Source organism: Balaenoptera musculus, chromosome 2 (assembly GCF_009873245.2).
Source record: "Balaenoptera musculus isolate JJ_BM4_2016_0621 chromosome 2, mBalMus1.pri.v3, whole genome shotgun sequence".
NCBI lineage: Eukaryota > Metazoa > Chordata > Mammalia > Artiodactyla > Balaenopteridae > Balaenoptera > Balaenoptera musculus.
In genome coordinates, this window is record NC_045786.1 from 3,778,158 (window position 1) to 3,800,930 (window position 22,773).

The following is a 22,773-nucleotide window of genomic DNA, read 5'->3' on the forward strand; positions in this document are numbered from 1 at the left end:
AACACCCCCCCCCAATTTTCCAGAATGTTCTGAGGGTGAGCGACTGGTGCAGTGTCGAGAAGCACTGCAGAGGAGGGAGAGTTCTCAGGCGCGCAGTAACAACCGTAAAGGCCCATTTCCTGGGTCCTGAAACAAGCGTGCTGTACAAAAGCTCTTCTCTGTACAGATTATTACACACCTGAGCGGCAGGAGTGACCGGCCTCAGCGTTCATCGAGCCACCAGTGTCTGTCTAGTGGGGCCGCCCGTCCTTTGGGCTCTCACCCCACCCCCAGCGGCAGGAAGGTATTCTGAGCCACCTGTGCCTCTGAGGTTGGCTGGATAAACCCCATCATTCTTCACATCCGTTACCAACCGAGTTCACGACTGGACAGCATCACTCTAGCTCTTGCTACCGTTCTGATCTAATGTCCCCTAATCTGACCCAATCTTCTGCTCTTCCCCACCCTCCCGAACACTTCCACTCTGTTCTCTAGAATAAAGATGTATCAGTAAACTCCTCTTCGCAGTCTCAGCCTCTTTCAACATTCCCTCACCCCCTTGCTCTATTTTAAGCCTGGCAGTGTCTTCCAGAAACAGCACTCCCTGGAGCCCTTCCAAGCAGAAGCTGTGTATCTTCCCTCGTCCCACACACTTACAGACGGGCTAAGTGTTCTCCTTGCCCCCCACTGCCGGGCCACGCCATTTCCTCTCCGCTGTCCTTTCAGAAACCCTAACCCCTCAGATGTTCACACCCTCACTCCCTCTCCCCAGAGCTGCCGTATCCACTCTGTTGCTCAGTCAGAGCTCACGGTCTTCTTCTCAACTATTCCCACACCTTCGGCATCACTGAGTAACGACGTCTACGTGGACGATACACCGCTGAAATCGAAACTCAAGCATCTCACTCTTTAACTGGCACCCTCCTGGCTCAGGTTCCCCCGCCTCCCCCCGCAGAGCCATCCCGGTGTGTCCGACCACTTCCCCGGTCCGCACCAGCTCCCTGAGGCCTTCCTTTCCCTGCTTAACCAGTTTGGATCCCAGGTCTACCATGATCATCTACCTCACACATACTTTTAATGCCCTCATCCCTCTTTCCCCCCTTTGTACTTGCTGGGCAAACCTCAACCCTAGAAAAACCTTATTATATACCGACTTTATTCTTGAACTCAAGTTGAATGCTTGCATTCAACTGCCCAAGTGAGCAGACTGGTCTCACTTCAAATGATCACAAACCCTGAGCCCCCAGCTAGCCCATCAGTCCCGTTACACTTCTCTAGTAGGTGAGCTTCCCACACATACCTTCGTCTCAAGGCCCCCCCTTGCTCTGAGGTGATGATGTCACCTCATACTGCATAGAGGCAATAGAATCATAGGATAAATACCCCACCCTCCCACTGCCAACTCTACCACTGGCCATATCATATCCTTCCTTACTTCTAAAAAGGAAAAAGTACTTCTGCTTAAATCAGTGACCAAGCCCTCCATGAAATCAATCCAGGAAAAGATAGGAAACAGTTTTTAGGAACAAAGTCCTCGAGTAGGAGAGGAAATAGGATTACTTCATCCTTTTTAATGATATCATTCCAACGATTACACTAGTTCTAATCACTTATTTATTTATAATAGCCATTTTAACATTTTTGTCTACTAACTCTATTACCTGGGTTATTTCTACATCTCTTTCTGTTGATTAACTTTTTCCTTAGTTATTGGTTAGATTTTCCAGCATCTTTGCATACCTGGTGATTTTTTTTTTAATTGGATGCCAAACACTGAGTTTTATGTTGTAGGATCTTTTAGTATTTCTCTAAACATTGTGGGGCTTTACTCTGGGACACAGTTATCCGAAATTAGTTGACTCCTTTCGAGGCTAGTGTTTAGTCTTTATTAGGGTAAGTCCAGAACAGTTTAGTCTAGAGCTAATTTGGCCCTACCACTAAGGAAATGACCCTCTGAGAACTCTTGTCTGATGCCCTCTGCATTAGGAGGTCTTTCCACTCTGGTCACTGAGGACGTAACATATTCCCAGCCCTGTGTGAGCTCCCAGAAATGTCCCTCCTACTTCTTTCCAGGTGCTTTCCTCCCCCACCCCCCACCAGACAGGCTCAGACCAGTTTTCGGCTAGAGACTCCAGGGGACCTCTCTGCAGACCTCGGTGCATCTCTGGTACCTAGGCCTGAAGCCACTGTAGCCTCCCCAAACTGAATTCTCCGCCTCTTCAACTCCAGGAGGTTGGCAGGCTCTATCCGGGGCCTCCCCTACCTGTGCCGGTAGCCTGGAAACTCTCTAGGTAGTGGCCGGGGCAATGGAGGACTCAGCTTTGCGTCCCTCTTTGCGTCTGCCTGAACTTTTTAACTACTTTTTAAAAGAAATGATTTGTTGATGCCCCCAATCCCCCCCAGCTATTTTTTCAGTGCCTCTTCCCAGCACAACTATTCCAAGGAGTCGTCTATACTTGCTCTGACCCTTTTATTTATCTTTCAGTATTTCTTCAATTCCACTCAGGCTTTCCTTCCCACTATGCCATCAAAATAGGCCAATGGCACATACCTAATCAAATAAAACGGTCACTTTCCCCTCACTCATCTTCTCAGTGGACGGACTTAACCAATGTCCTTCCTTCTTGAGACACCTTTATCCTCACTTTCTTCCTAATTCTCTAATAGCTCCTCCTCTTCTTGAGCCTTAATGCTTTAAAAACACCTGTAACCCAAAGACCTTCAAATTTATCGTACAGCCCATGACTTCTGAATTGTGCACCTCCAGTGCAGACTGCTCTAATGCTTACATTCTTGCGTATCCAGCTAAACACAAATGAGTAAGAGGCACTTCAAACTGAGTAATAAGTCCATCCTTTATATACCCTCCCTCCTCCAATTTTCCCTACGTCAGGAAGCAGGGGCCTAATCACCCATCCACCCAGCTGCTCAAGGTAAAGATCAGGGATTAATCCTTGATTCTTTCTCTCCATCTAGTACACTCTAATCTGTCAGCCAAGTTCTGTTGGTCCTACCCTCAAAATATACCTCAAGTTCATCCATTTCTCTTCTTCCCCACCACCACCCTAGTTAGAGCCACTCTTGCCCGTACGACTCATTCTGCACATGGTAGTGAGAATAACCTTGAAAAGACATACATCGGATCACGGCACTGCCTTGCCTGAACCTCTCTAAAGGCTTATTACTTGACCTCAAAACACCCCAAGCTCCGTGTAGTAGCCTGCACCGCCTCACCAGGTACGCACCCCCGGCGGGGTCCTCTGCGCCCTCGCACTGCGCAACCCTCTTCGCCTCCCTCCAGCACGCTGGCCTTCGGCTCCTGGCCTGGGCTCCCTGCGTCTGCAGTCTCTCTGCCTGGCATGTTCTCCATGCAGCCCTTCGCAGGGCTGGCCCCTCCCACTGCAAGTCTCAGGGCCAGCGCTCCTTGACCCTCTACACAAAGACATCTCTGTCCTTCTCCTGCCACCTGAAATTCTATACGGTCTTGATCCACCGCCACTTTCATTCATTCGCTTTTTGTCTCTGTTTTCCCATTAGAAGTCAGTCATTCAACTAAACAAATACTGAACACTTACTATGTGTCAGGCACTATTTCAGGCGCTGAAAAAACATCAGTGAACAAAGCAAACAAAAAGTCCTGCCCTCATAGAGCCTAGGTGCTAGAATGTGAGATCCATGAAAAAGGGAACTGCTTGCTGACTGTCGGATCCACAGGGCCTAGAAGAGTCCTTAGTTCACTGTAAGTGCACAATAAATATTTGCTACAAAAGTGAATGAAATTGGATTTATCTATATTTTCTTAGTTTTTGCACAATATACCTAAAAAATCTTCACTTAGCCATTAGAACAATGATCAAATTCTTGCTTTAGACTTCAAAACAGCCATATTTATATTTTGTTTCCCCTTCAGACTCTTATTATCTTATAGATAAAGCACAAATTTGCAACCATCAATACAGTATTCTGATTCTAATTTCAAACTCTCATAACAATAAAAGCATTCTGTGACTACTGCAACCGACTTATATCTTTAAGTGCTTTAAAACACAAGCCTTCTAGACTAAACTGGAACCAATTATCCATGCACCCAGGTTACCTTTACTTCTGTGTAAACTGTGTCTATGTAGAGTGCAAATGAAGCCATCAACTAAAGATTTAATGATTATTCTATAAACACATAAAATACATAAGTTAGCAGACCTAAATGCATTGGTGACATAATATGCTCATTACTGCAGGAAACTATCACGGCCCTACTTCATCTTGCAGTTAAGAAAACCCGGGTGTGTGAGAGCACGCAAGCACGCGTGTGCACACACAGTCAGAAGCTGGATGAGGTCTTAGCTCTAGTAACTCCCAGCTTGATGCTTTTCCCAATTAATAATTACCTAAATTTAAAGACACAACTTTTCACAACAACATCATACGATTCTCTGAGGATAGACAACACATCTAACACATTTATACCAGACAATCCTAAATACAAGGGATTGTACAAATGTAAGTAGTTTTGAACAGCAACAAAAAGCAAGGCCATCGTGAACATTCACTTAGTATCTGGTAATAATGAAATGCATGTGTACAGCATTTTCACGGATACCGTCTGACTCACTCCCCAGAGCTATACCTCCCACATAAGGTAGGTCAGGAGAGCGTTGGCGCATGAAGAAACTAAAGTTCACCCAGTAAGCTTAAGTGATTTGTCCAATGCCACAAATGCCGAAGTACATTCCTCTCAGAGGATATACAACTGGTACTTGCGATTCTAAGATAATCAAAATAATTCATCCCAATGTAGAAAGAAGATTTGAACCTCTAGTAAATCACCCACAGGAAATTTCAAACCTCAGTTTACCTTTGCCCCTGGATTTACCCTAAGGCTGCGTCGTACTTCTTCAGCCAGCACTTGCCATACTGAAGGAAATTCAACCAAAACGATTTGCTTTAATAATGTGTTGCAAAACTCAGCAAACTGTCACCATGCGTATCTGAAGCTGAACCAGCTTCTTAAGGATAACCTCCATGACAACAAATAATCGAAGAAGGGCTTTATCTTTTAAAGAACTGATTATATCCCTACTCATTAAAGAGACAACTCAGATCATGGGTCGCAGTAGATTTATTAACAGCACGTTTGTTTTTGGTTTTCATCTACCTACAGTGGGGCTGGCGGATGAAATTCAATTCATATATTTAAAGGTGCAAAGTTAAGTATCCACTCTGCTTAAAATACCGAAATTGCTCAAAATCATTAACTATTATCAGAGGCTTTAGTAAATTTGACCAAGATAATAGGCAGAAGTCAACAGTTAGCTTCAAGTAATTCACTGAAAAGTAGTTCTAGCAAGTTGTTTAAAACATCTGAATCGCTTCTCTTCCTGGTGATTTCCCTGTAAATTGATTTATTCTTACAGAGGAGGTATTGTAACGTATTAATATAAGTCACACTTCAAGGGTTCAAAAGCTTACTTTAAAAGTAAAAGACACTATCTAGTTCTGCCTATGTATTTCATACTTTCATACTGCTTTTGCACTTGGAAACTCAGAAGTCATTTTATTCCCAAATTACAATATAAAATTCTCATTTCCTTGTGGGTTGTCTTCTCCTAAGAAATAGAATCACAAACCATACCATCATTCCATTATATAAAATGCTACCCTCTACTTTAAAATTACGTTTTAACCAATCGCTGATAACAAGTACCCCTAACTTTTCAGAAAAATGGAATCCCACAGTCAGAATCCACACCTTCATCTCTTGCCATTATGTACGTATGTAGATCCACATACATCTTCCGTCTGTTTCTCTCCCACTACTACTACTACAGACCACGATATAGTAGAATGCAATATATAGACTAAACTAAAACCTAGTCTTAGATACTATTAGGAATAGCTAGTTTAATATTTAATCCTAGCCACAAATTCATGAACCTGTAAGCACAGGTTATTATTCTTTATTTACAAGATTTAAGCTCTCCTGTATTTAGATGGCACTTTTAATTAAGTCCTGTTGATTAACAGAAAGAAAAGGTAGTTCTGCACAAATTCCATTACAGATCACAAGCACCCACAAAACACCATTCGACACGTAAGCCCATTAGTTTTCATTATTGTTTTATAAGAAAATGAAGTCTAAGTACAAATGGTACTAATCCAAAATCTTAAATATCAAACAGCACACCGAAACAAGAGCTAATATTAACACTTTAGGCACCAGGCCCTACAGTTTTCAAGAGGCTCCTTTTGTAGGTAAGAGTGCTCAGTCTTCCCGAGTTGCCGATTAATTTTTCAATTTTTCTTCTCTGATTAAGTCTATGTAATAACTTCCATACTGATGAAACCAAAATGACTGTTGAAATTTCTAGAACGGCAAATCTTAACCTTGGGCTTTCTGCCTTTATCAATACCTTGAGAAACTGATGACAAATACGAATTTTCTCCCCAGAAAAATATACTGTCACAAAACCGTATATGCGTATCATGGGAATTCACTACTTCTAGCATCATTTCCGCACAACCCTCAGAACCCAGCTGACACACTCAAAAATATCTTGGGCAGGATAGAAAGTTGGAACTAGACTTTATTATTGCTTCTCAATTATCTTTGCCTTTAACTAATTATTTGCTACTTAATGGAAAACCCCAAATATCCTCAATTCCTTTCTAATTCAAACTAGCTGTAAAAATTAAGCTTTGCTTCTAGTACAGTTGCGACTTCACATATTTCTTTTCACTTCCAATGCAGTGGACAGAATGGAGGAATCTAGATTAAGGACTAAGAAATCTTGGTTTACAAAATTTTAAAGGAAAAAAGGATTCTTAGTTTCTTTCAAAAAAAATGAGAAATCGAACTTTTAGACTTATCACTTAAAGTGATTTAAGCTTGTTTTTATAAAACAAACTAGACTTTTATCATTTTGAAAGTGTAGTGCTTAACTACTTTTCCTCTTAACAGAAGATATGTACGTATCTCCACTTTAACCCCTAACTGAAAACAAAAAACACCTACCTGTCTACTTTACAAACTTGGTTTTCATAACGTTGTATACTGGCCACTAATGAAGGATACAGTTTGAAGAGAGGAAAGACAGGGGTATGAGACTACACGTCTGATTAGAACCCTATTAAAACCAGGTGTTGGACTGCGATGGCTGGGCCCGACACCCCACTGTCCCAAAGGTGGCTGCGTAGGGCAGTAACAAGGCGGTATCATCATTGACGTTTTAATCACCGTCACATGTCCTCCCCTTCCTCCCCGTCGGCTGGAGAAGCGAGGTTAAGCCTCCACCCCTTACAGTGAATGAAGTCACACACTCTGGCATCCCACTGAAAACACTTCAACTACTAGAGGAACCAAGCAGCTCCACTTTGTGGGGTATCACTTTAAAACCAACTTTTTCAGAATGTCTTTCCTAAAGTGAGAAGTATCCATAAAGGAAAACGTAAAGCTCCAACTGTAACGAAAACATTCGATTGTACTGATATCTTGGAAAAACTACCCTTTCATTGAAAGGTGAAGCCATGGCACTAAGTAGTATTTCAACATTTCTAACCTTAAAGTTAAGATTATAATCTTAAAATTAAAATGTTAAAAAATTATAATGGTGCAACCTCTGCCCCCCCCCATGTGTTTAAATTAAGGTACTTATTTATTTCATATTTAGAGCTGACAGCCTATTGATTTCCCATGATCTGAAAATTACTTGTTATTCATTAAATCAAAGCCTTTATCAACTGTTACTTTTTGATGTAGCAAGTTACAATGTATCACATTATACCAAGTGAGACACTGAATCTCTAACATCTATGTCTCAGTCAAGTCCTTCAGTTTATTACAATCTGGAGTTATTTCTCAATCCTCATCAAAAAAGGACTAACAACTAAGTTCTAAAGTTGAGTAAAATTCATGTTTGGAGGGGAGGAGGGGACTTCTACTTAAAGTTGTTTCTTAAAAATTAAGAGGCATTTCTAATTAAGGCAGTGCTTTCAGCTTATTATATTAAAATTAGTTAAATGGGAATACTTTGATAAGTGTTATTTTCCCTGTGTTTAGACCTAGCATTTCTGCCACGTTTACCACAGAAACAAAATATGGTAACAGTTAGCAGGTACAGTTCACATGACAATTTTCCAGATATATCTGATCATAAAATGCCTTCTTAATGAGGTGACATATATGCAATACTGTCCTCATCTAATTATGCCCTATCTTTCATGATCAACATAGGATTACACGTTTTCTAAACTAGACACTCAATTCAGGTTCTAGATCGCTCCTGACCCTGACGTGTCAATCGGAGGCATAAGTTCGTCTTTATAAGAAGCACATCATTCTTGAGCAAATTATCAAAAAGTTTGTTCTTCTCAGGCTATAACCCGGAATTCAATTACCTTTATCTGTGCTTGGTATACATTTCAGGGCTAACACGCTACTTTCAATCCTGTGATCTACAGAGCCTCCTCCCCCCGCCAGCACGCGCCGCAGGACTGGAGAGCAGCTGTTTGCCTGGGACTGTTTACATTCTTCTGTTCAGTTCAGTGTCTATTCCTGAAGTCTCTGTTTCACTGGTCATAGTTTTGGTTGGATGTGAAGTGAAACAAATTCTACACGGACGATGGGAAAAGGTAGTCTGAAGGGGAAAAAAAAAAAAATCCCTCAAAAATAGGGACTCCGCATGTTAGAAAACAATGAACTACAAAACGTCAAAATCATTTCAGTGACCAGAAATGATCCGTAAAAACTTCACAAGCCTTGATACTTCAGTTGAGCTCAGCTCTGATTTCAGGTTGGGGCCCTTGGGACAGTCCAAAGTGTTCCGAGGAACAAGAGTTCACTGAATTTCTAAGGTGTGCTGCAGTGGTATCTGTTCTTATCAAAGCTCTCCCCTTTCTTGGCTGCAGAACAGGAACTACCAATTAATTTCCAGGGCAGTGTTAACGTCGACACCCCAACGTGAAAGTATTATCTGGAAAACTTGGAAACAAAAATAAAACCAAAAGACGAGATTCTGCAGTCACAAGTACTTTAATTTTTAAAAACAAATCACTTATTTAAAAATAAACAAGCGGCACCATTCTACTCTGCCGCCGATACAAGTGAAACAAGTCGAGAGGTGGTGTCTCACAGGCAACGTGCTAAAGGTCAGGACCGCGCTGGACAATCTCAACTACTCCACACGCTAAGACACTACTCTCGGAAGGAACATGCGACGGTCACCACTACTCGACTTTGAAAGGTCAAACAACCCAAAGAGTTTAAACAGCTTTATTTTTCGAAATCGACATTACAGGGCAGGATTTCTGCATTTTAAAAATTCTTACAGCACCAAACACAGGTATGACAGAACGATTTTCCGCCACAAAACCGTAGCACCAATCCAGCGACTCCTCGACTTCCTGGAACTGTCAACACACTGCCCCCTGTTTAAGTGGCTGTACCTGAAAACCAAGGTATGCAATCCCTTAGGGTGAGAAGCCATCAGGCGACCCTGCCAAGGACCTGGGGGAACGAGGGGAAGAGCCTATTCTCCGTGGGTCTGAGCCCAACTTCCACGACCGGGAAGAGACGCAGCTGCGGTACGGCGTCCGGGAGCCGTCGACACTTACATGCCGAAACCCCCCCCCCCAACCGAAACACCTCCAGGTTAAGATTTCTAGGAAGGGGTTCGCTTAACCTGAGTTCGGTGGCGGGTAAGAAAGCTCTCTTCCAACAGGTAGATCTGTTAACACCTGCTTACATGGGGTCCTTTCTCCCCTAGCTCGAAAAACCCAGCCATCGGGCGGACTCAGGTTTTATCAGGGAAGCAACTAATAACGTTACAGGCTCCAGAAGAGCCACGTAGTACCCCCCCCCCCCCAAAACCCGCAACATATTCTCAAGGATCAAAGGAAAAGTCAGGAGAAGGAGGAGTCGTCCGACCAGGTACGACTGGGGAGGGATGGAGGCACAAGTCCCACAAAGAGGACGCAGCACCTAAGTCGGCTCCGGGCGGCTCGGGGGCCGCGACCTTCCGCGGCAGGGCTCCCGCCGCCCCCGCCCGGCCCCTCGGCGGCTCCACGTGGGCCGCGCCGGCCCCGCCAGCCTCCCCGGCCGCCGGGAGAGCACGGCCCCCAAGCGCCCGGAACCTGCGCTGCCGGCACCGGCGGCGCGCGAAGGCCGAGGCGGCCCCAGAGCGCCACCCAGCGGCCCGCGGAGAGGCCTGCAGGCGGGGCCTCCGCGGCCCGGCCGCCGCACCCCCCGCCGCCCGCCCGCTCCCTCTCCGGATGCACAAGGCCCAGCCCAAGCGCTCCGACCACAAAATGGCTGCCGGCAGCCTCGTCACGTGACCCCTTTGTGCCTTGCGGGCGCCCGAACTCCGCGGGGCCCGGGTCCGAGGGGCCGGGGTCGGCGGGTGGCCCGAGAGGAGGCCCCGCCGGGCCGCGGCGGCCGTGGGGAGAGGCCGGGGGCGGCGGGGTAAAGGCCCCGCCGGCGACGGGAGTCGGCGGCGGAGAGAAGATGGCGGCCATTTTGTGTGGGTCTGCGCTCCGCCGCCGCCGCCGCAGGCAGCGGAGGGAGCGGGGCCCGGCGGCGGGTCGGGCAAGGGAGTTAACACGTACCGACTCCTCTTCCTTCTCCATTCCGGTGGGCATCTGCGGCACGGCCCGGTTTATCGAGGCGTATTCGTGCAGGTCGGGCAGATCCTCACAGCGGAAAACCGGCAGCGGCTTCGAGGCGTCTAGCGCCCGCGCCCGAAACGACAGTTTACTCATCTCAGGCGCAGCAGATACCTCTCCGCTCTGGGGAAACGGCCCCGGCCAGCGGGATCATGGAGAACCGGGGGTTCGGTCCCCACTCGCCCGCCGCTGCCGGGGACTGGAGGGGCGGAGCGCGGAGCCCGCCGTCCGGGCACTCAGAGCCGCCGGGAGGTGGGAGGCCGAGCCGCTCCGCTCCTCTCTCGCTCGCTCTCCTCAATACGCCATGGCCAACATGGCGGACATTAAAACTCCACTGTGCGCTCTTCAGCCAACCCCAGCCATTCCCCACACTGCATCGCGCAGCGGCGCGGGCACGCGGGCGGGGGGGGCGCGGGCTCGAGGCCGGGCGCCGGCACGGAGCGCGCGTCCCGCCAACCCCCGGCGCCCGGCCCCGCTCCCCGCGCCGGGCCGCCCGGCCCCGCCCCCGCGGCCGCCGACAGGCCGGGCCGGGACGCGCGGGGCGCTCGGACGCCGGGGTCCACGGCCGGCCTTCCCGCCCCGCGCGCCCGCTGCCCGCCGCCCGCGCTCGCTCCCGCCCGGCGCCGTTGGCTGACAGGCGAGGGTGCAGGGAAGCGACCGCCCCTCGCGCGCCGGCTTTCGGCGCGGCGGCGGCGGCTGCCCGGGCACCTGTCACCGCCGGCGGCCCGGCCCGGGAGTGGGAGAGCGGGCGCCCCAGCCCGGGCCGGCGCGGCGCTTCACGTCTTATAACGAAAACGCAGACGGCATTCGGAGCAGGATGCTACTTTGCGGGAACTTTTACCAGCCATTATCTTTACGTCTAACGAAACTCTGGATTGCATTTGATGGGCTCCGCGTGGATCCTGGGTCAGTTCCCATCATTGCGCTCCGTGTAAACAGGAGGCGTCCTACGTTGCTCCAAAGTAGGGTTTTGGTGGGGTTTTTTTTTTTTTTTTTTCATCCTGCATTTTATCGACCCGCACTCTCTTACTGTCATCGAAGCAAAGGGAATAATTATTGGACACCGTAACCTTCAGGGAAAATGTTTTTAAAGCAAGACACTGTTCAAAATTTGAGAGCCGGATGATTTTTCTACACTGGAAGAAAATGCTGCTTCTACATAGCCATGGGTTGACACTTATCATTTGTCCTCTGAAAAACTTTATACAACTGAATTATATGAAGACCTATAGTGCTCCTGTCAAACCAAAAAAAGAAAACTTAAAAAAAAAAAAAAGGAAAAGATGTATTGTTAGAAGAGATTTAGATGGATGTGATGGCTACCATGTGGCTTATATTACACACGGAAATGAGTATCCAGAGAGCTCTTTGCAGTAGAATATTTTAAAAATCCGAAAGACTGTTGCGGTGGGTTTAACAGGTTTGACAGCAAATTTTCAAATATTTGCCGAGACACAAAAATGTCCTGTATCTCCACTTTTCTCCCCGGGGGATACCTAGTAAAAATAATCACTATTCTTAAATACTGGATTGGATGGGAACTGTTATCGGCTTAAGGCACAGAAGCAAAGTGCTGTCTTTCAGGCTGGCTTCGCTACCACCCTCTGGGGTGGGGAGAAAACAGATTGCAGGTCGCCAAAATTATCCTCAAGCTCTAATACTGACAGCTCACCTCCCATGCGGCAGATGGACATTCATCTACATGTCCTATTCTAAGACGATGCATTTATTCATTCAATGAGCAAACATTTTTTGAGACTTCACGGCCCTCTAAGTATGCTGCTAATTACTCAGCACCCACAGGACTCCCGGAGGAGATTACACGGTGGGAGCAGGACCGGTGGATGGCAACTGCCAACACCTGGGGTAAGTGTGAGGGCGAGAGCTCAGGCTATTTGGAAACAGGCAGGAGTGGCACCCAATCCGTGGGGAGTGAGTGGCTCTAATGAAAGCATTCAGGAGAGGCTTTTTGGAGGAGATGATATCGGGGTAAAAACTGTGTAGGGTAAGTATGGGTCAAGGTTGCAAAAATGAAGAGAAGAAAGGTATCTTGGGCCAGGGGAGCAGCACGTGGGAAGACCCAGAGCCCTGCGAGGGTGTGTCACATGCTGGGATCCTCACTGCACTGCGGACCATGACACTTAATTAGCCAGGTTGAACAGTTCTGAAAATACTGGCTGGATATTAGTACAGTAGTCCTCGCCAGCCTGCTATATTAGATTTCTGAAAATCCTAGTAGTAGAATTCGGTTGATTGAGGAACCTAAGAACTAAAATAGAGTCTTAAGTCATGAGTGAACCACCAAGAAAGTGAATGTAAAAATATATATATATATATAAAACCTTCATTAAAATAACAGCCTATTGGTAACATTCTCCATATCCTACACTAGTAATAATGGGCACTATACAACTAAGTTCCTTGTTCTCTAGAAATTCTAGACTCACCCTCCGTGGCAGTTTCAGAGACATGCTTACCAGTTAAGCTTGCCTTTTGCAGGTGATCTGCCTGCCGAGAGACATTTTCTTTCTGCCACCGGTACCCATCCAGCTCAGTGCCCTGGATTTCTGACTTGTAGGTCTTACTTGGTTCCCAAAGACCCACAGGCTGGAGTCCCAAGCCTCTTACATTCAGTTCACTTCCCTCCCTCCTATGGGGCAGGAGTGCAGCAATAAAGGCTCCGGTTTAATTTTCCTCAGCATCCTTTATCCAACCAAAAGGTCCCTTGCAAAAATGGCTAATCCTGCACTGTCTTTCACTTTTTCTATTCCCAACTCAAACTTCCCTTTTTTTCTAAGTACCCCCAACAAGAGTGAGATGAAATTCGCAATGTTGCAAAAGACACATACTAATGTAAAGCTGTATATACTAGCCTTTCCCCAAAGGGAAGCTTTTGGTTGGGAAGGAACTTGCAGTATTTAAAATGATTTTGATTCACGCCACAAATCTTTATTGAATAAGTAGGCAACACACAGTACCATCATGGCGGGGGATACAAATAAGATCCTGCTAAGGGGTCACCCTGTTAACAAAATGACCAGGACCAGGCAGGATGGTGGCATGCAGTGCTCTGGGAGTTCAGAAAGAAGGCAGTCAGTTCCAAGGTGGGTTGATCAGACATTATGGGGAAGATAGCGTGTGATTTGGTTCTGAAGGATGGCTAATATTCCAACTGGTAACGGGAGTGAAATGGTAGAAGAAAAGGTCTTCGTGGGAGAGGGCAACTCTATGGACAGAAAGCGGGGCGGAGGCACCTGCCAGGTGTGTGTGGAGATGAGAAGGTTGACTTGGCCAGGGTTCAGTAGGAGATGATAACAGCACAGGTATAAGATAAAACTGGCAAGAACTTGGGTGGAGGGAGAAGGAGTAGAAAGGAAGGAGACATGTGTTTTACCGGTAATAATAATCACTCATAAGCTCATCACCTTGAAACATGATTCATTGCGATTGACTTCACACACGAAACGTCTGCTTAAACAACAACGAGAATATGTCAAATGCTAGAGCTCTGACGCTTCACTTTGCTATATATGATAAACCTGAAATACAGCTCTAGATATTAGTTTATGCCCAGTATGTGCCCAAGTCCCATTAAATGCTCTTTGAAGTTGTTTCTAGGATTCGCCTCCTTATTTCCTTTCCCACTGTCTTCACCATCACCTCAGCTTTCATCCCGTCCCACCTAGAAACAACCTCCAAGTCCAAGTCTCCCTGATTTCGCTCCTTCCTTCAATAAGCCTCGATGAAACTCCTACTTTATAGGCGACGGGGCTAACGCTCTCCTAACGGTGGCTGCTGGGAACCAACGGTGGCTTGTCGAGGCTGTGGGTCCCTGGGGATATGAAGATACAGAACAGACCGCCCTTCAGGCATTCACGGTGCGGTGCAGGCCCCCAAATCAGTGAGCCTGAAGCCCCACTTCCATCTGTATCCTCCCTTCCCCAAGTCACTGATTGATTTTGCTCATTAGATAGAGCCAATTTTTCTTTTTTTTTTTGGCATGGTTGTCGAGGCCTCATAATTTTGCCTCACTCTCTCCAACATCATTTCTCCTTACTGCTTAAGACAAAAAAGCTCTTCACTCTGGATTTTACATCTCATCACCAGCTTTAGAAATCGGCCAAGTCTTTCCTGTCTCCAGTTTTTTTCTTTATTCCTTTCTCTCTATTCTCCCTGTCCAGCTTCAGACCATCTACTTCTAGCTACTGAAATGCTACTTCACAGGAATGTTTTGAAGATCAAATGAAACAATCCATGTCAAGCATTTATACGGTCTCCGGTCCACAGTAAACATTCAATAGATGTTAAGCTACTGTTGTTATCCTTCAAAATGCAACTCAGTGATCTTCCTTCATGAAATTTTGACGGCGTCACTTCTCTGGGTTCTAATTTCCTAATCTGAAGAATGAGTAAGTAGTTAGGTGAATTCAAAATAATTTTTAAGGCTTCGTCAATCTTTCTCATCTCTGAACTCCTATTATAGTGTTCAATCAGTAAGAACGATAACTACCACTTATCGAACATTTACTATGTGCCAGGCAGCGCAGAAGTACATTTTAAATGCATCATCTCACTTAATTTTCAATATCTATGAGGTGCGTCCTGTTAAGAGAGGTTGCAAGTCCTGCCTCTCAAAGCTGGTGAGAGGCAACGCTGAGACCAGAATCCCTGGGGTCTGACTCCAGAGTGGAGCCCCAGAAACCAGATGATAAAGTGAAGTGAGGAGTGAGCTGGGAGTGAGCTGAGAGAGAGGCTTCGCAATCAGGGCAGGAGGCAGAGAGAAAGAAAGGGGTACGTATCCGGCCACCGGTTTCGTTGTTTTTGAAGGTGGGAGAGATGTAGGCATGTTTCTTTGCTGACAGCAAAGAATCGTGTAAATGGATTAACTTTAGGACCGACTTCCTCTGAGGTTAAATTCTCAGAGAAGAATTCCAAAGGAGATAAACTCTCATTGATGGGACAATAGATTAAAAATAATAATAATAATAATAAATCCTGATACCAGTTTGGGTAGCAGGAGTCCAGATTCTTCCCTCCTTCAAGCATTCAACAAATATTTCCTGGATGTTTACAGACAGCTAGGCAAAGCCGTTTGTGCAGAAGAACAATAATAAACCAGACATGATCCCTGTAGCCTCACAGAGCTAAGAATAAAGTAAGATACTGCGTTTGTATTTACTTGGGAAATGTGCAATTAATCTCTTTAAGACGTGTGATGCACAATGATCTCAACATTAAAAAAAAATGATACAGTGCTCTAGTTGAGAGCATTGTGCAAACGTACTAAATACATCTTCACCTGCAGTAATCATTTTCCTTCACTTTCTTTTTATTTTCATAATAAGCTATAAAGAAATGGCATCAAGTAATTCTTCCAAAATAACATTTAGGAAAATAAAAACTGGAAGCCCTTTAGGATGTGTTGTATGTTAGAAAGTAAATGTTTCAATTGGGTTGCAGCATATTTAATAGGGTGTCACAGAAGCAATATCTGAACTGCTGATTTCTCTACAGAGTTGATTTATGCATTGGATTCAGTACATAATATTTAAGAACTATGTTTTGTATAAAATAAAAAAGTTCAGAATATATCCAGAAACAGTCTGCCTCTACCTTAAAAGAATAAAAGGCGAGGGCTTCCCTGGTGGCACAGTGGTTAAGAATCCGCCTGCCAGTGCAGGGGACACGGGTTCGAGCCCTGGTCCGGGAAGATCCCACATGCCATGGAGCAACTAAGCCCGCGCGCCACAACTACTGAGCCTGCGCTCTAGAGCCCGCGAGCCACAACTACTGAGCCCAGGTGCCACAATTACTGAAGCCCGCACACCTAAAGCCCGTGCTCCCACGCACCGCAACTAAGAGTAGCCCCCGCTCACAGCAACTAGAGAAAACCCATGCGCAGCAACGAAGACCCAGCACAGCCAAACATAAATAAATAAAATAAATAAATTTAAAAAAAAGAATAAAAGGCAAATGATTAATCCTAGCAAACTACAGCAGGACAGACTCAAAATTATTTCAATTTAACTGTGTCTCCAATATACATGACTGAAACCAAACAGGTCTGTCTGAGAATGAGTTAGAATTTTTAAAAATCCACAGAATGGTTCCAGCAGTATTGGGGTTAGAAGAAAAAAAGAAAAGATAATGAAATATGATACATCTTATCGTGTAATGTAAAATTCTAAATTTATAGAAAACCTACTCCTAGCACAGCAAGGATTTTGCCAAAATTTAGACCACCATCCTGCTCGGGGTGGGGGGCAGGTGGTGATCGGTTAAGTCTGACCATTTTTAGGCCTGACCTTTCGTAATTCCCAGGTCCCCTAAATCATCCGATCTTTTCCTCACCGTCCTGGTGGGCAGCTGATGAGACCTCTGTGGCAGCATTTTCATGAGAACACAACTAGATGCAGTTCGGGAAGTGGTGGGACTCATAAATAGGAAATCGTTTGGAACTCGAACAGTAACAATTTAGTACTTGAGAGGAATGTCATATATTCCAACAATTAATTTTCCAGAAGAATAAAAGTACATCTTAGAAAATAAGAAAAATTGAAAAAAAGTAAACCACATATATTAAAAATATGTATTTCGTAGTATTTATCTAAACTGGATTATGTTAAATTACTGTTTTTTTAATAAATTTATTTATTTATTTATTTAGTTTTGGCTACGTTGGGTCTTTGTTGCTGCGCACGGGCTTTCTCTAGTTGCAGCGAGCGGGGGCTACTCTTTGTTGCGGTGCGCGGGCTTCTCATTGCAGTGGCTTCCCGTCACTGAGCACCGGCTCTAGGTGCACGGGCTTCAGTAGTTGTGGCTCATGGGCTCAGTAGTTGTGGCTCGGGGGCTCTAGAGCGCAGGCTCAGTAGTTGTGGCGCACGGGCTTAGTGGCTCCGTGACATGTGGGATCCTCCCGGACCAGGGCTCGAACCCGTGTCCCCTGCATTAGCAGGCGGATTCTTAACCACTGCGCTGCCAGGGAGGCCCCTTAAATTACTGTTGCCTTATTTAATCCAGTGACTGGCACTTACTGACAGACACTGTAGCCTACGTGTGGGTCCAATGTTGTAAGGGGCAGAAGGACAAAAACGAGAGGGAGGAGAGAAGGAAATGTAGGAACCTTTAGGTGCCCTACAATCTTGAGCATATGAAACATACTACTTCAGTGTTACACAGGTCAGTATGGTATAAATGGTACATGAGGGGTGAAGGGATGAAACTTAGAGGAACAAGAAAAAAAGCTGTTTAATGAAGTAGAAATTTATGTTGAAATGTTGCAGTCAAAGTTACCAGTGGGTGGTGGACAAAGAAACCTTGACAGAGAAGAAAGCATTCAAGAGGGAGACTGTGTGAACTGCCTTTGCTCCTATGACCCAAGGAAGGAAATTACTTCTATATTCACCTGAAACGTAATATTAGGGAAAGAAAAGTTTTACTTTCACTACATGTATTCTTCTTTATGATACTTTGAGTAACGTTGTGCCGATTGCTGAGATAAGCACTCTGGGTCCGGTTCCTCCTCTCTTCCAGAGATGCGAAGGGCAAGTGAATGGTCTCAAACCTGAGGAGTGTGGTTATGGCTGGGAAGAATGATTCATGGAATGAAGAGAAGGGTCTGGGGATGGAACCGCGGGGAACACCAACATCTAGAAGACAGCAGAGGCGGAAGGGCCGGGAGAAGAACAGAGGAGGCTGGGAGAAGCTAGATGACTATTCAAGGAGGTGATCAATGAGGAGGCCCCTGGAGACGCAGCAATCCCGACTGCCACAGGACAGCGTGGGCGGAAAACTCACTCTGGTGAGTTGAGGCGCGAGCTGAAGGAGTCACGGGCTGAGCAGTGCCTGAAACGTGTTAATCAGTCATTTCCCAGGCAAGTCAAGCGAGGTCAAGTAACGAAGTGCCTTATGAGACTTTTCTAGGTACTCGCTCACAGGAGCGAGAGCACCTTGAAGGCAAAGAAATCAGCTTAGCCTCAGGACACAGCCAGGGACACATCATCAGCACCGCCCCACAACATTACACGTTAGAAGAGAATATATTGCGTTATTTCTCAAGTCCTCACAAAATCCTGGTGACAGGAGGAAGTGAACCACATCTTCCATCTTTAAAGCTGCAGAAATAGTAAACAAATGACCAACCTGACTTGTTTAAGTGAGTTACTGACAAGAGCATATGCCACACCCAGATCTTAAAATTTCTTCTGAATTAGGTTTCCCAAACACTAGACTACACTATTAGCTACAAGCAACACAAGGACCCTGTGGTAACACATATATCTGGATATATATTTTGGTGTTAATAGATTTATTCATAAGCCAGTTAAATTTTTGATGTTTTTATTCCCTCCAGTCTTTCTGGCTTTGTTTTTGTTTTTCACTTTCTTATTTTATACCATTGGAATAATACTGTATATTATTTTGTGGTCCTCACTTCTCAGTATAATTTGAGATAGTCCCACCTCATTAAATATTCTTCCCAAATGTTAGCTTAGCGTTTTTCAGAAGTATGTTTCATAAAACACTAATCCCAGAAGTTATGTTCTGAGATGAGAGTTCCATAAAGAGTTACATATAAAACCAATAAGTCAGGGAAATATTGCCTATTATATCTTTCTCTTTAAAATACATATAGGCTCACAATGTACAGGCTCAAAGAAGTCCTGCAGGAATTTATTTACTTAGAACAGTATTTTCCAAAGTTATCTCACCTTGCAACCCCTTACCATGCATGTACTATCAATTATTACCTTTAGTTTTATAAAAGCATACCTTGGGAAATTCTAACCTAGGCAATTCAAGGAAATAGAAGTTTTATCTGATCAAGTTATCTAATTACTTAAGAAGTCTCACATGTGAACTTTGAAAAAACATAAAGTTCTTATAAATGTAAAAATGTATCTTTATTAACACTTAAGATTTTTATCCTGGTAAAAACAGTGCAAATAAGACAGGCACTAGAATTGAGCAGGTCGCTATACTTTGGCAATATATTTGGTGTTTAATACTAAATTAACTAAAATGTTTAGCTACATTTCTTTCCAAAAGTGTCTCCACTAAAAAGGGCATGTTGAACTTTGATTCAGAGAGTTTTTATTTTATTTATTTATTTTTTTACTCTTACTTATGCTCTTGGAGCTGCAGTTCCTCCATCCATAAGATAGGAATCATGATACAATCTATCACCTATGTTGTTACATTGATTCAATGAAATCATTAATGCAGAGAGTTAGCAGGGACCTGACACAAAAGTCACGATCAACCCACATGAGCTATTTTTTTAAGGATATTTTTTATTCTATTCCTTTGAATAGGTCATTCTACTTTTCTGAGCTTTACTTTTGTACCTACAGTCTAAAACATAACACTCATTGTAAAGGCTTCAAAACTCTTAGCTAAGGAAACAAAACTAAGAAATCCTCAAATGAAACCAGAGACCGATACATATATAAACTAATCTATGTAAACTCTTACACTCATCTTTTTGTTTTGTTTCCATTTCGGAGTTTTGTTTCCTATGTTGAAATCTACAAGGACCTCTGCTGTACCCCCTCCCCCCATTGCCAATTGATTCACCAGGCTGTCGCCCAGTGACTGCTTAATCTCCAAATCTGGTCAAGCCACCTCCCCAGGGGGTCAGGGCCTCTCTGCACAGGTTGTTACAGTTTCTCTCAGGGTGAGTGCTATGTGAAAAAAGAGTCCAATGCTGTGTAACATTTTGCATTCAAAGTAGCAACATAGTGTAGTGAGACACAGCATTACATACTGGAAGGAACACTGGCTTCCATGTTGGAAGATGCAGATGCTCATCTAAGGCCTACCATTTACCAGCAGCACGAGCCTATAGAAATGATTTCATTACTGGGCCTTGAGCTTCTCGTATGCTTTATCTAAGAGAATACTTTTTCTCCTCCCCTCATAGACCATTATGAAGAACAAATAAGATAGTATTGTGTGTTCATTGCAGCTCTATTTACAATAGCCAGGACATGGAAGCAACCTAAGTGTCCATCGACAGATGAATGGATAAAGATGTGGCACATATATACAATGGAATATTACTCAGCCATAAAATGAAACGAAATTGAGTTATTTGTAGTGAGGTGGATGGACCTAGAGACTGTCATACAGAGTGAAGTAAGTCAGAAAGAAAAATAAATACCATATGCTAACACATATATATATGGAATCTAAAAAAAAAAAAGTGGTCATGAAGAACCTAGGGGCAGGACGGGAATAAAGACACAGACCTACTAGAGAATGGACTTGAGGACATGGGGAGGGGGAAGGGTAAGCTGGGACAAAGTGAGAGAGCGGCATGGACATATATACACTACCAAATGTAAAACCGATAGCTAGTGGGAAGCAGACACATAGCACAGGGAGATCAGCTCGGTGCTTTGTGACCACCTAGAGGGGTGGGATAGGGAGGGTGGGAAGGAGGGAGACGCTAGAGGGAAGAGATATGGGGATATATGTATATGTATAGCTGATTCACTTTGTTATAAAGCAGAAACTAACACACCATTGTAAAGCAATTACACTCCAATAAAGATGTTAAAAAAAAAGGAGATAGTATTGTGAAAAATCTTTGACAATTGCAAAGTGCCATATAAATATAAGGAAGAATATGTTATTTAATTTCAGTTTCACCATAGTTGGTTAGGAAGGGCATAGGTATATTTGCCCCCAAATAACACATTGAAACAGAACATCTATCAGCTGTTCAAATCGTGCAGTTGATCACAGAAGATTTTATTGCTAGTCTAGGGCCCTTTAGACATTTTCTTAGATAGGAAATCTTCAAGACAACACCAAAATTCACCCACTTTATTTATTTTTCAATAGTCTTTCTTTCACCACTTTTAATTTATCTTGCCATATTTTTTCAGTTATTCTAGAGAGAGTGTCTAGCACAAGATAAAAATTTAGGAAATCTATGATAAGTTTGAATTATTTTGAGATAAAAAATGTACCTGTATTATATTTTTTATGGTTATAAATTTTTATAGTTTTCTCAAATTTTTCCTTATCTAAACCCCCATTTAGAACAGAAAATAAAAATGTTTTCTTGACTTTGTTCACTAATTTACCTTTAAAGCAGCATTCAAGGTTTCTGGCGGATGATGATACGGAGGAGATTTAAGAACAATTGTTAAAAGAGTGTAATATAGTGGTTACAAGTGCTGGCTCCAGAGTCAGACACGATTTGGGTTTGAATCTCAACTCTGCTCTTTCCTAGCTCTGTGAACCTGGATAAAATTCTTAACTTCCACACTACACTGAGATAATGCATACTTCCAAGTATTGTTTGGAACAGATAAACAAGCCACATAAACAAATTTACTGAGTTCTTACTTTGGCCTGTGTGCTTTACTTGCATGATCTCATTTAATCCTTACAAAATCTTACAAGATGGCTTCAGTTCCTGTCATGATACTAAGATTTCAATAAGTGTTAGATATTATTTCACCAAAAAACCTGAGTATTTTTCTTATAGACTAAGAAATTGTTTCCAGTGGAGGGTGGAAAATTGGTTGCTCAGGTAGGGTGACCCAGGTCCTAGTTACCTTCATTTTAACATAAACGCTACACTGGGTTTACACTAGCTGTTTAGTCCTCCTTTCTCTTGAACAAAAACATTCAAAACCCAAACCTTCAAAAAAAGAAATGCTATCTAAATAAAAAAGTGTTCCCTCTTGAATAATTTTCCAAACCCCATCCTTTCTCATTCCCTTCACAAAAATACCAGTGCCCGTGGGCGCATGTATGCACACACATACACACTTTTTCACATCAGGCTTGTAGGGGACACTATTGCGTGTTTCTCCAGCATCTGTTATCCTCCTTCCATCTTAACAGAATTCTCTTTGCCTTCATTTTCTTGGGTTGTTCCATAACCTGTGCTTTTTTTGAATGACTAAACTTTCATGCTCTCCTTGAAAAACAATGATTCTTCAGCATTAATTTTTAACAATATTCTATATAATGGTCTCTCTTAATTCCCCATGGGAATAAAAAACAAAACCATTTTAAGTATACAGGAAATAGTCTAATTTTATAATAATATCGCCTCCATTATGTGAGTTTTTAAGACTAGTTTTTAAAAGCAAAGAGCTTTTTAAGCCATGTTACATT

At 43.9% G+C, this 22,773-nt stretch overlaps 1 protein-coding gene across 4 annotated transcripts in view; it reads right to left on the bottom strand.

The window, feature by feature from the left end:
- Positions 1–22,773, bottom strand: part of EPC1 (enhancer of polycomb homolog 1) — a 93,098-nt gene that overhangs the window by 55,641 nt on the left and 14,684 nt on the right. For 2 of the 4 annotated variants that reach the window (XM_036841573.1, XM_036841572.1), the window contains exon 1: positions 10,579–11,115. The exons of the other annotated variants lie outside the window; for them this stretch is intronic. In XM_036841573.1, the coding sequence (XP_036697468.1) occupies positions 10,579–10,731 (153 nt within the window). In that variant the 5' untranslated portion in view covers positions 10,732–11,115. Of the gene's footprint in view, positions 1–10,578; positions 11,116–22,773 lie in introns of those variants that run through there. 4 annotated transcript variants of the gene reach the window in all.